Genomic DNA, 13,155 nt, shown 5'->3' with positions numbered 1-13,155 from the left:
CATCTCTTCTCTGGATATAAAAATAACTCAGTTACAAGAGTACTTCACAGTGAGAGCCACAGTAAAGAGATTTTTACTATACAGTAGACCAAAAAATGATGAATATACTAATTTAACACTGATAACTATAAGCACTCCATTGGAGTTTTTGTATATTTTTTGTTTGTTTTGCCTAATATATAATTTATGCAGAATTTGTGAATCACAATAGCTAAATGATGACTTACTACTGAATTCTTCCACCGTCTCGACTTGTACTGAAGATGTAATAACATAATAATTTACTGAACTTTAAAGAAAGATTTGTACGTCATAATCATATTCAGAAATTGAGGAATTTGAAAAGGTCTGGAAGCATTTTCCTCATCAAGGATCCAAGGCATAATTCCAGAAATCTTTCAAATGTATTTTTAAAATAGATTCAACTATTTCTAGGTTGGTTTGGAAGTCTATTTGTTTCCATCTCTCTATACCCTACAATGTGCCCTACATGGTCACCAGAAGAAGGGGACAAAATTTGATTTTTCCCCCTCAGGACTAGAAATAATTATGTCATGGAGCCCTTCATTTTAAATAGCAAACTACATGAAATATATTTTATCTTAATAGATTCTAAAAGAAAAGAATTTTTTGAAGTTTATGAATTATTTAATAGTTGATATTACAACCCTTATAATATTCACCATTTATTACTAAAATAAATTCCCTTTTAGGTCCAATAATCCCAAGATTTATCATGTGATTTCCATTTTAGTTTAAAAAGAAACTCTCCACTTTCTTCAAGGAGAAAAACTTAAGAAACCACTGATGAATATCAATAACTTGGTTACATGCATGAAAACGGGAGTTAAAACAAAATTCACACCAACTAAATCATCTGAAACTATGCCCGAAGAGACTATACAAGAGGGACAGAACCAAAGTACAGAAGTGGAACTAAGTGGAGATTCATTTACTGACCCTAAGTTACTGTGACAGGCCCCTTTTTTATTAATTTGGTTTTAACTCTATAAGAAGCCTTCACTTAAAACATTTATTGATGTGAGACAGTAAGGGTTCTTTTTACTTCTCATTATAATAAGTGAATCTTAGATAACCAAAAGCATCAGAGGTTTATTTACAAGACAGAACAAATAAGCAGTGTGTTTAATAAGTACCTTCACCTTTTGACTCGAACAACTTACTTTAGATCACATATAACAGCATATACTCGTCCCAATTTGTCCTGGCTATAACCCTGGAAGTTGAATTTGTTGTTCCTATCCAAGTACTCAGGCAAAACTTCTAGCAAAGTTTCAGTAATGACAGAAATAACATTCTGCTCTTCAATAAGATGTCGAGCCTGCAGAATATTTCAAGATGTTGTCTTTAGTATTAACTTATTTGGTTGGTCAGTAAGTCATTTTTAATATGTTTACTGAAGATCAAACACAGTCCTTTGTCTCACAGAACAGCAATTTCTGAGAAGCTATTTTCTAAAAGTAAAAAATTCCCTATTCCTCAATAACTAGAAAACACCTGTCTGGACACTCCAAACCCATTACTAAGATTATTTATATAATGCTTACCATAGGCAATCATACAACGAACAAAAGTAGAACAATCATAGATATACTTCATAACTTGTCACATTATTATTTATTATGGCACATCCCCCTACCTCCCAGCCACTATCTCTTCCCATCCCTTTCGCTGGACTTTGAAATGGGAAAGTATAGTTAGCCGAACTGTCCAAAAGAAATAGGAAAAAAAGTAGCACAAAAAGAAAGCAGAATCTTCTACTCTCCTCCCAGTTCTATGCAGCACTATATCTCCCACAATACTGGAGTCATACCCTGCACCTGCTTTATCTTTACTCACCCCAATAACTAAAGGACAACAACAACAAAAAAAGCAAAAAAAAAAAAAAAAAAAAAAAAATTGGTATTGAAAAGGCATTGCTCCTACGTTACTCTTAAAACTGAGAAATAAGCTCTGGAATTCATGGATCAGGACTTTAAGACAAAGGTAGTGCCATCATTCCCACTTCACAAGTTACCTTGTCTTCGGATACCATTAATATATTATTCACATGCAGATACCACTTAAGTATTATTCAATTTTCCAGATGAAATTAGCCCAACAAAATGATTTTGACATTGTTTTGAATCAACACTAAGCAAAATTCTTAAAAAACAAAACAAGTTTTACTTAGAAAGATTGCAAAGAAATTATTAATACATACCAGAGTAGGAACAGTAAACATCTGAACTGACAGGGCAGTTACAGAGATACTTCTATCATGATCATCACTAATGTATTCTTTCTGCAGCTGTTTATAATACTGAAAGATATAATAAGTAATAAGTGGAGAATCAATTAAAAATGACTACTGAAAACTTAAAAATCCCAATTTTAACAGCTGCTGCAAATCTGTTTCTATATATAAGATGACAAGTATTATAATTCCTATTTCTTGATGGGAAATAATATGGTCAACAAAAATATATTAGAAAGAAAATAATGAATAAGAGTAATGAATAAGAGACGAAATATGAATTCAACTGCCCAATCTCACAGAGTTGGAAGTGAGAACTATAAAAAATGCAGCCCTTGCTGGTATGTCTGAGTGGTTAGAGCATCAGCCCACTCACCAAAGGGTCACGGGTTTGATTTTTGGTCAAGTATTCAATTCCCCGGGCATGTGCAAGAAGCAACCAATCGATGTGTCTCTCTCACATCTCTTCTTCCCCTCCCACCTTAACTCTCTCTCCTTCCCTCCTACTCTTTCTAAAAATCAATGGAAAAAATATCCTCTGGTGAGGCTTAAAATAAATAAATAGATGTTAAAAACAAACAACAAGATGCACAAAACACACAAACACAGGTAAAACATCACAGAGGACTGCAATGGTGCAGTATATCCTTCCTCCAAGAAGGATCTGGGGTAATCGCTAGCAAATTCTATCCCCAATGGTATAGGCCATGGCCTATATTCCAAGTACTTATAAACTGATATGAGCCAGAAAACCAACCAATCAGATTCAATCTAGCCTTAAACAGAATGGATGCTGGCTGTACATAATTTCTTATCCATATTGGTGCACACCAGCTGAAAATAAACCCTGACATATTGGGAGACCAAAAATAATAATACATTCAGTCATGTAGTGTTAGATCCTTGATCTACATATTTAATTTTATCCATTAGAATTCCCATAGATTTAAGAGGTACCCAGTGCATACAAAAAATATCATCTTAGTAAAGAGAACTGATTTTGTATAAGAAAATAATTTCCTTTCAGATTACACATATGGTTCAACATTGTATCTCTAAAGAATTTTAGAAAAATAGAGCTGACAACCTGAATTATCACCTTTTAAGAAACCAAATGTCTTAGTTACTTTTAACAATCCACTTCTAAAATCCAGGGAGTGAAGGATCTTACCCTATAGTATCATTTGCCTTTAACAATCATTATTTCACTTTCTGCTTCCAGTTCTATCCTGGGCCCTACCTCTGCCTTGTTTTAAGTTTTACAGAACTGCCTGCAATTCAATATCAAAGGATCCTAACAAGTAGTTATTGGATACCTAACATAAGGCAAAACAGAACTCTTGCCCATATAATTCCTGCCTCCCTTTAGCATTCTTTTTTAAAAAAATACATATATATATATATATATATATATATATATATATATATATATATATTTAATTTATTTCAGAGAGGAGGAAGAGGGAGAGAGAGATAGAAACATCAAGATGAGAGAGAATTATTGATTGACTGCCTCCTGCACACCCCCTACTGGGGAACGAGCCTGCAATCTGGGCATGTGCCCTTGACCGGAATCGAACCTGGGAACCTTAAGTCCACAGGCCGATGCTTCATCCACTGAGCCAAAGTGGCCAGGGCCCTTTAGCATTCTTATATGTTCCTTTTCCCTGCTATGACTTTCAGCTAGTCACTTCTATTCTTATTATATTAACAGGCAAATGATTAGAAAGGATGAATGAACGTGATAACTTCCTATTGTTCTGTCTCAGCAAATAATAGGTCATTTCCCACCTTTCTCCTCTCCCAGACTGTTTCCATACTAGCAAATGTGAAAATAAAAAACTGTTTGACAAAGAAATGAATCCTAAAATTAAATTCTGGATTCATAATTATCCCCTTTATTTCTATTACTTCATTTACAAAAATGTTTTCTATTTCTGTTTATTGATATCTATTTATAAAGAGCAATTACCTTTACAAATTCCATAGCAAAGAATTTTTTGTATTCCATCTCCATAAAAAAACTGCTGAAGATCAATTCGTGAAGGATCTTACGGGCACCTATAAATCATTTTTGAGGGGAAGTGGGGTAGTATCACCAAGGCAAAAAAAACATTCCAGCTATTAGAAGTGGCAAAATATTATAAAATTATTTCACATGCTAGTAGACCTCAAGGACTCAAATATGAGTTGTATTTATTATATTATTTAATAGATAGAATTTAAAATATATACATATATGGCCTTTTCCCTCTTTTTCTGTAGTCTTCTCACTACTTTATCTTACTTCATTCTACCTCTCCCAACATTTCTCCACTCCTTTTCATTCTATTTCACTCAAAACTACTTACTCTTTATTCTTCCCTTTTCCATCCCCTTTAGCCTTTCTCTCTTACCTTTCACTTTTTGTTCTTTGTTTAGATTTATAAAAATTAGTACAACTTTAATAATGGCACTACATACATATACATACTTCTTTTACTGATCCTGACTAAATGAAAAGGCACTATAATTAAAAGGCAGTATCCCCAAGTTTCAACATAGAAGAATACATATTGATTGGTCGATCTTACCTTAATGTTTATCTTATAAACCAAGATCATTGATAATAGTAAACAAAAGAGATCATAGCTCCACTTTACGGTCATAATCTTCCTTTGCTTCATAGCAAACAGCATAAGCAAAGATCCACCTACCTTTATAAAGCTTTGCATCCCAAAGCATTAGCCTGCTTATGAGACAGGGATTCTCAGAGCCAGGTTCTTCTCTAAGGCATGCTTGGCAAAAGATCTGTCTAAAATCACCTACAAAAAAAAGTCATCACATAATTTTTATTCTTAAACATTTCTCCCAAAAGTATGTTTCCTATAGCATGTGAAAAAATTAACATTAATCTTTGCACATTTGATAACAAGGACAATTCTGTCAACATCATAGAATCAAGAGCCAATAAAATATTATTTACAGTACTTGAAATTCATTTCTGAAAATTAATCAAAATATATTAATAAAAGAAATTTTATTTTATACTTAATATTTTTAATTTGTAGCTATTTAAAAAAAACAACACAGTATTAGACTATATGCTTACTTGAATAGCTCATAATTTTGTTCATCCAGGAGCCAAGACGTAAAGCAAATTTCTGATGAGCCATAACCTCAGAGTGTAAAACTTCTACATGAAGTGGATGTTGAGAGACATTTTCTGAATGACTCTACAAATAAAAGGAATATAAAAGAAAACCCTAATTTTAAAAGTTTTGTTTTAACTAAGTAATCTATTCTTTAAAAAATAAATTACATGACTACTGCAGTTCCAAATCTCTGGATCCAAATACATCAACCCTATCTTTACTTAGGATGCAAAACCCATTTCAGCTTAACAATAACCCACAACCGTCTGACCAACTATGAAACCCATTTCAAAAAGATAGTAGTTTTACATGTGCATTCCTCTTATGTTCTCTTCGTCCCTAATTCAGAAAATTACCTTTATATCTTCTTTTGCTTCCTGGCAAGCAGCAAAAGCACCTGCTTTAACAGCCCGACGACCCTAATAATAGACAAACATGAGAACTAAATAGCAGAATGACAATCCAAATCAATTAGTAATATATAGCCCAAAAATCTAATCAGTTCTTAATTATTAATCATTTGTCGACTGCCTAAAAGTTAAAAGATGAACAATAAACACAAATGTTTAACACCTTCGGGTAGCTCCAGAACTTTTAATACCACTAGTAGAGAATTTCTATACTTTAGGATTTTAGATTTCCTGCCTAGCAAGATGTCAGTTCTTTACTTTTTGTAGTGTACTCGATTTCCACCTGATAATAATAACTGAAGTTTAGTAAACTCCTGCTATATGCTTTAAATACTTCTCATGCATAGCCCCAGCCAGTTTGGGTCAGTGGAGAATGTTGGCTGGCAGACTGAAGGGTCCCAGGTTTGATTACGGTCAAGGGCACATGCCTGGGTTGCAGGCTTGATCCCGAGTAGAGGGCAATCAGGAAGCGGACAATAGATTCTCTCTCATGATTGATGTTTCTTATCTCTCTCCCTCTCCCTTCCTCTCCGAAATCAATAAAAATAATAAATAAATAAGTAAATAAATAAATAAGTACTTCTCGTGAATAACTCAAAGTTCCTCAGCATGTGTTGCACAACACATTTAAGGTCCACTAGTGGGTGAGAGGTGTGGCCAGGATGTTGTTTCCTCAGCCCTGGAATCACTACACTAATTACTAACGCCATTCTGCTTCTTTCACTATATTACACTCCTCTCTAGGGCAGGATTGTGTTAAACAGTCTTTCTATACACCTGAGGAACTCATTGCTTTGGATGGAAATGAAATAAAAGCTGAGCCATAAATGAATATTATTCTAAAAATAGTTTTAATGAATGTTAAAATCTCAGAAACATACACTTTTAATAATTCACACATTTATTCATTCATTCAATAAAAATTACACAAACGGACTGAAGTTGAGCCAACATTCTTTACTCTTTGCCAAATACATTCAGCCACCTAATTACTTAGACTAAAAGAGGAAAGTTATAGTTATCTACAACTATGATACACACATAGAAAGGTCAAGTTTTAACCAGTTTGTGTAGGATATAAGAAATGGGTGAAAAAGATGGTTGTACCTAACACAATACTAGGCACTTGGCAAAGGCTCAGTCAACACCTAACTTCCAGGAACGGATATAAGACAGTACAATAATTCAAATGAAGCTCACAAACCTCTTTGTCTATGGCAGTGGTATGCAACTGGGCCTCTGCAAGCTCACAGTCAAGAGCTCTTTGTAGACTGTATATGACATGGTCATATGAATGGTGTTCGTCATTAAAAAGGACACAATAGTATCTTTCATTTTTCTCCCTGTTTAAAAAATAAGATAAGCATTCAGATATTGCAACAAATAAACAAAAGAAAAATAGACTAAAATAATATGACATTTGTACCGAAGCAGCATTGTGTAAGTTCATACATATGAGAAAGTACCACTATAATACTCATATAGGAAATTATTTTAAGTAGTACAGTACTGTGGAATTTTAAAAACCCGAATAAAAGTATTACCTTTTCCATGTCTTTTCCCCAACTTTTTTTTAATCACTTCCAGATACAGATTATTATTATCATCAGTTTATTTTTTTTTAACTTTCTTAAAATATATTTTTATTGATTTCAGAGAGGAAGGGAGAGGGAGAGATAGAAACATGAATGAAACAGAATCGTTGATTGGCTGCTTCCTGCACTCCCCCTAGTGGGGACCGAGCCTGTAACCCGGGCATGTGCCCTGACGGGGAATCTAACCGTGACCTCCTGGTTCACAGGTCGATGCTCAACCACTGAGCCACCATGACTGGGTGTAGATTATTATTGTCAGTTTAGTGGCAGGAACACATTGAAAGAGGAAGGGAGAGGGAGAGAAAGAAGCATCAATGATGAGAATCACCGATTGGCTGCTTCCTGTGCGCTCCCCACTGGGGATTGAGCCTGCAATCCGGGCATGTGCCCTGACTGGGAATTGAACCATATCTCCAGGTTCATGGGTTGATGCTCAACCACCGAGCCACACTGGCGGGGCCATCAAATATTTTTTAATCTTAAAGGCCTGGGCTAAAGGGAGACACTGTGCCCAAGTCCCTAGCTTTGTTCACAACCTCCTGGGAACCTGAAGTTGGTCCAGGCCAGGGTCATGGTTTTAATACCATTCTTCTTAACTTCTCATCTTGACAAAGGAAGAAATGCCTCAGACTCAGAACCTTCAAGCAGGCAATAATACTAACATTTTAATAACATTTAGTTCCTATTGAATTTATTTTTGTTTTATCTTATATTTCTGATTTTACAGTACATTTAAGTTTTTTTAAGTATATAGACTTAAAGTGCAGGCACTACCATTTGACTGAATGAGGGGCCTTATAGACATTTGGGTGGCTTAGGCTTTTAGACTTGTTGATATGACAATGCCTCTTCCATCTCTAAGAAGAGTATAATGTCTACATTTGAGAGTGGTGTGAGGATCTTATAAAACATGTGAAAATAGTTGTCATGGGCTACACAAATTTAGGTGTTATCAGTTTTCAACAGTTTATATAATATGCTTTTACAATGTGCTCAATTATTAATCCTCATAACTCTAAGAGGAAGATTTTCTTGGGCCTCTTATAGCTTAGGATATGGAAGCTCAAAAGGATTTCTTCATGGTCACAATGCCAATACGCAGTGAGAAGGACAGAGCTCAGATATGTGAATGTGAAGTCCGATGCTGCCTCCATACACATCCACACTCAAGCAACTTTCCCTTTTTAGGCAGGCAGATTGCTAACTAGTATTTTGTTGACCAACACAATTCTTACACGAGTTTAACTGATGCTATCACATATTTGAAATTAGAACCTTTGTGGACATAATCTCTGATGACCTGTATTTTCCCTAGCAGTTTTTGGCCCAGCAAGAGTAAAACAATGTTTATTGTCTTTATAAACTTAAATTCTTAATTTTCTCTCCTAAAATAAAACAAACCATAAAACCTAGTAAATTCAAAGAAGAATAATATATTTGTGATTAGATTTACCCACAAGGCCCAAATTATATCTTCATATCAGGTCTGGAATCCCCTTTTGTATCTGTAAGTTAAGAGCAAATAGTATAGTCTTGGAAAGACTTATTTATGCCTATTAGGAATTCCTGGATTTGGGGCTTAAAGATGTTCAATATCTACAACTGAAATAATCCTAGATACCAAAGCACAGGGCAAAGGGCCAATTCCTAATTCCTGCCAACAAGCGTATTTTATTGTTGTTGTTTTTTAAATGTGCAACAACCCACCTGAGGAACACATTGAGAGAGGGAGAGGGAGAGAGAGAGAGAAAAATCAATCAATGATAGGAGAGAATCACTGATCAGCTACCTCCTGCATGCCCCTGACTGGGAATTGAGCCCGCAATCTGGGCATGTGCCCTGACTGAGAATCGAACCATGACCTTCAGGTTATATTCAACCACTGAGCCACACTGGCCGGGCCATCAAACATTTTTTAATCTTAAAGACCTGGGCTAAAGGGACAGACACTGTGCCCAAGTCTCTACCTTTGTTCACAAACCTACTGGGAGCCGGGAAGTTGGTCCAGGCCAGTATCAAACTGGGCAACTTACTTCCCTACTTCCCTACTGTATAAGTGGCTGCTAGGGACTTATAAATCATTTAGAACATAACCCTGCAAATAGTTTTTTTGGTTTGTTTTTTTCTTAAAAATCAGAAGATTCTGACTAGGTTCTTCTTTTTGGCTTAACTTCTGTTAGCACCTAGCAGAACATCTCATATAAATGGACATTTTAAAAGTATTCCAAAAGACGATTCTCTATAAAATTTGCATAATGGTAATAAATTAAGCAGTAAATAACAAAAACATTCTTCCAACACTTATTTTGCAATATAAATAACAATCACTAAAACTTATAGCTTTTGAAAAATTTCTCCACCTTATTTGGAGTTCAGAAGGCAGTTCTTTTTCCTCTTCCCATATAGTCATTTCTACAATGTATTTTATCACTGAAGGGAACATTTTCCTGGCTTGGGCAATTACCTCTTCATTTAATGAACAACGTAAATTCTGTAAGAAAGCAGAGAAAAACAAACTACCAACATTGTATACAAATAAAATGGATAAAGAAGATAGTGTTATTAATTTATAATTATGTGTATTTATTTTTTTAAGATTTTAAAATTGATTTTCTTTTTTTAGAGAAAGGAAGAGGGAGAGAAAAAGGGAAACATCAACGAGAGAGCAAAATGTCGATTAGCTGCCTCCTGCATGTCCCCTACCAGGGATTGAGCCCAAAACCTGAGCATGTGCCCTGACTGGGAATTGAACCTGCAACTTTTCGGTGCATGGGATGACACTAAACCAAGTGAGCCACACCAGCCACGGCTATAATAATCTATAATAATAAAAGCATAATAATAATAAAAGCATAATATGCTAATTAGACGGGACAGCCAAATGGCCTTCAGGGCCACCTTTCTGACGAAGCCGGGGTTGCAAGGGCAGAGCCCCTTGCATGAATTTCGTGCATTGGGCCTCTAATGAATTTTAATAAGTTCATTACACCATCCCCCAGGAATAAAATTGAGTTGACCTCAAGTAAGTTGCTATTTATATAAGTTTAGTTTAACTCCTTATGGCCAAGTCAGTGCTACAGATAACAGAAAGGAAGGAGATAGGACCATGCCCCTCTTCACCCCCTTTTAGTGATGCTCTGCCATATGAATGTTCTCTGCCTTTCTGAGTAGCCTAACTATGATAATATCAGAGAACTACTGGTTATCTCTTATAATTTACAAAAATCTTTCTCATACCCTGGCCAATGTGGCTCAGTTGGGCGTCATTCCATGCACCAAAAGGTTGATGTTTCGATTACTGGTCAGGGTACATGCCTGGGTTGTGGGCTAATCAGTGGGGAGCATGCAGGAGACAGAACGATGTTACACTCTCACATCAAGATGTCTTTTCTCCCTTCCTCTCGCTCTAAAAATTGATAAACTATTCTTTAAAAAAATTTTTTTCTCATAATTTAAACTGATTCCCATAGCCACTCTGTAAGAAAGGCAGAGAATTAATGACATTTAAAGGATAAGGAACCCATCCAAGGTCAAAGAGCCTATAAATAGAAGACTAAAACCTGGGTCTTTTGATTCCCATAAAAAACTTTTTATTACAGAACATCATCTCCTTAATAAAAGGCTTGTTCAAACCAATCAGCTAAAAAAAAAAAAAAATGCATCCAAATGCTCTGTATCATAAGCCATTATGGAAATGCAAATCAAAATCACAATGATATACCTCTTCACACCTGTTAGGATGAGTATAACGAAAAAGGCAGATAATAACAAGTGTTGGCCAGGATGTGGAAAAATGTGAACCCTTACACTACTGGTAGAAATATAATGGTGCAGCCAATTAGGAAAACAGTATAAGAGGTGTCCAAAATGTTAAGCATCGTTAACATATGACCCAGCCATTCCACTCCTAGGTATCTATCAAAGAGAAATTTAAAAATGTCTGCACAAAAACGTATACACAAATGATCATAGAAGCATTATTCTTAATAGCCAAAAAGTGGAAACACCCCAAAAGTCCATCAACTGATAAATGGATAAATAATACGTGGTATATATCTATATATTGGAATATTACTTGGTCATAAAAAGGAATGAAGTACATGCTACCACATGGATAAACCTTGAAATCATGCTAGGTGAAAGAAGTCAATCACATATTATATCTTCCCATTTATAAAATACCAGAGGCCTGGTGCACGGATTCATGCACTGGTGGGGTCTCTCAGCCTGGCCTGAGGGGACTGGGCAGAAACCGCCTCTCCAACATCCCTCAAGGGGTCCCAGATTGCGACAGGGTGCAGGCCAGGATGAGGGACCCCACTGGTGCACGAACGGGGCTGGGGAGGGACCGCGGGAGGGCTCCAGGGCGTGTCCAACCCTGTCTCGCCCAGACCCAGCAGCAAGCTAACCTACAAGTCTGAGCATCTGCTCCCTGGTGGTCAGTGCACATTATAGTGACTGGTCAAACGAATGGTCAGACACTTAACATATTAGGCTTTTATTATATAGGCTGTCCAAACTTGGCAAAACTACAGAGACAAATTAATTGCCGAAGGCTGGGAAGTTTGTAAAAATTGAATGACTGGTTTCTTTGGAGATGATGAAAATCCTATCCTATCTAATAAAAGAGAAACATGGTAATTGGCATACGACCACTACCCTTCCCACTGGCTAATCAGGGCGATATGCAAATTAACTGCCAGCCAAGATGGCGGCCGGCAGCCAGGCAGCTTGAAACTAACATGAGGCTTGCTTGCTTCAGTGACAGAGGACTCCAACGTTCCCCGCCTGCCGCTGCAGGCCTCTGAGCTGCAACTCTAAGCAACTATGTAACAAATATAGAAGCTAAACAAAACCCCAGAAACCTACTTTAGTCCACCAGGCTTCAGCCAGCAGGATCACAACATTGTAAGCAAAGGCCAGAAACCTACTTTCAGCAGCTGAGGCCTCAGAGCTGGAGCCAAGCCTCAGAGCTAAAGCTGGCCCAGAATAAAAAAGAAAAAAAAAAAGAAAAAAAGGAGCGGTTGGGAGCTTCAGTCACCCCCAGCCTGAAAACAGCCCTCAGCCCCTCACCCAGACTGGCCAGGCACCCCAGTGGGGACCCCCACCCTGAAGGGTGTGTGACCAGCTGCAAACAGCCATCATCCCCTCATCCAGGCTGGCTAGGCACCCAAGTGGGGATCCCCACCCTAATCCAGGACACCCTTCAGGGCAAACCAGCCGGCACCCACCCATGCACCAGGCCTCTATTCTATATAGTAAGAGGGTAATATGCCTCCCAGCACCGGGATCAGCGTGACAGGGGGCAGCGCCCAAACCGCCTGATCGCCCTGCGGCTCTGGGTGTGACAGGGGGCGGGGCCACAACCGCCCTATCCACCCTGCTCTGTGTGTGACAGGGGAAGGCGCCCCAACCCCCTGATCAGCCCTGCTCTGTGCCTCATAGGGGAGAGCTCCCCAACCCCCTGATCGCCCTGCAGCTGTGTGTGTGACAGGGTGCGGCGCCCCAACCCCCTGATCGGCCCTGCTCTGTGCGTGACAGGGTGCGGCGCCCCAACACCCCTCCCCCCCGCCACAGGCCCTGCTCTGTGTGTGATGGGGTAGAGCCATAACCTCCCCATCGGCCCTGCCCTGAGTGTGAGAGTGGCGGCGCCCCAACCCCCTGATCGGCCCTGCTCTGTGGGTGATAGAGGGCGGTGCCCCAACCCCCTGATGGGCCCTGCTCTGTGAGTGACAGGGGGAAGTGCCCCAACCCCCTGA

General features: G+C 37.9%; 1 protein-coding gene across 1 annotated transcript in view; it reads right to left on the bottom strand.

The window, feature by feature from the left end:
* Nucleotides 1-13,155, bottom strand: part of UBR1 (ubiquitin protein ligase E3 component n-recognin 1) — a 141,803-nt gene that overhangs the window by 95,127 nt on the left and 33,521 nt on the right. The window contains exons 6-13 of the mRNA XM_081112661.1: nt 9,757-9,887; nt 7,006-7,144; nt 5,748-5,810; nt 5,349-5,472; nt 4,954-5,061; nt 4,230-4,318; nt 2,225-2,323; nt 1,185-1,342 (exon numbers count right to left, since the gene is read on the bottom strand). Coding sequence (XP_080968787.1) covers nt 1,185-1,342; nt 2,225-2,323; nt 4,230-4,318; nt 4,954-5,061; nt 5,349-5,472; nt 5,748-5,810; nt 7,006-7,144; nt 9,757-9,887 — 911 coding nt within the window. The remainder of the gene's footprint in view (nt 1-1,184; nt 1,343-2,224; nt 2,324-4,229; nt 4,319-4,953; nt 5,062-5,348; nt 5,473-5,747; nt 5,811-7,005; nt 7,145-9,756; nt 9,888-13,155) is intronic.

The sequence above is a fragment of the Myotis nattereri genome (assembly GCF_964212035.1).
Source record: "Myotis nattereri genome assembly, chromosome: 1".
Classification (NCBI taxonomy): domain Eukaryota; kingdom Metazoa; phylum Chordata; class Mammalia; order Chiroptera; family Vespertilionidae; genus Myotis; species Myotis nattereri.
This window is presented reverse-complemented; position numbering and strand designations above follow the sequence as displayed.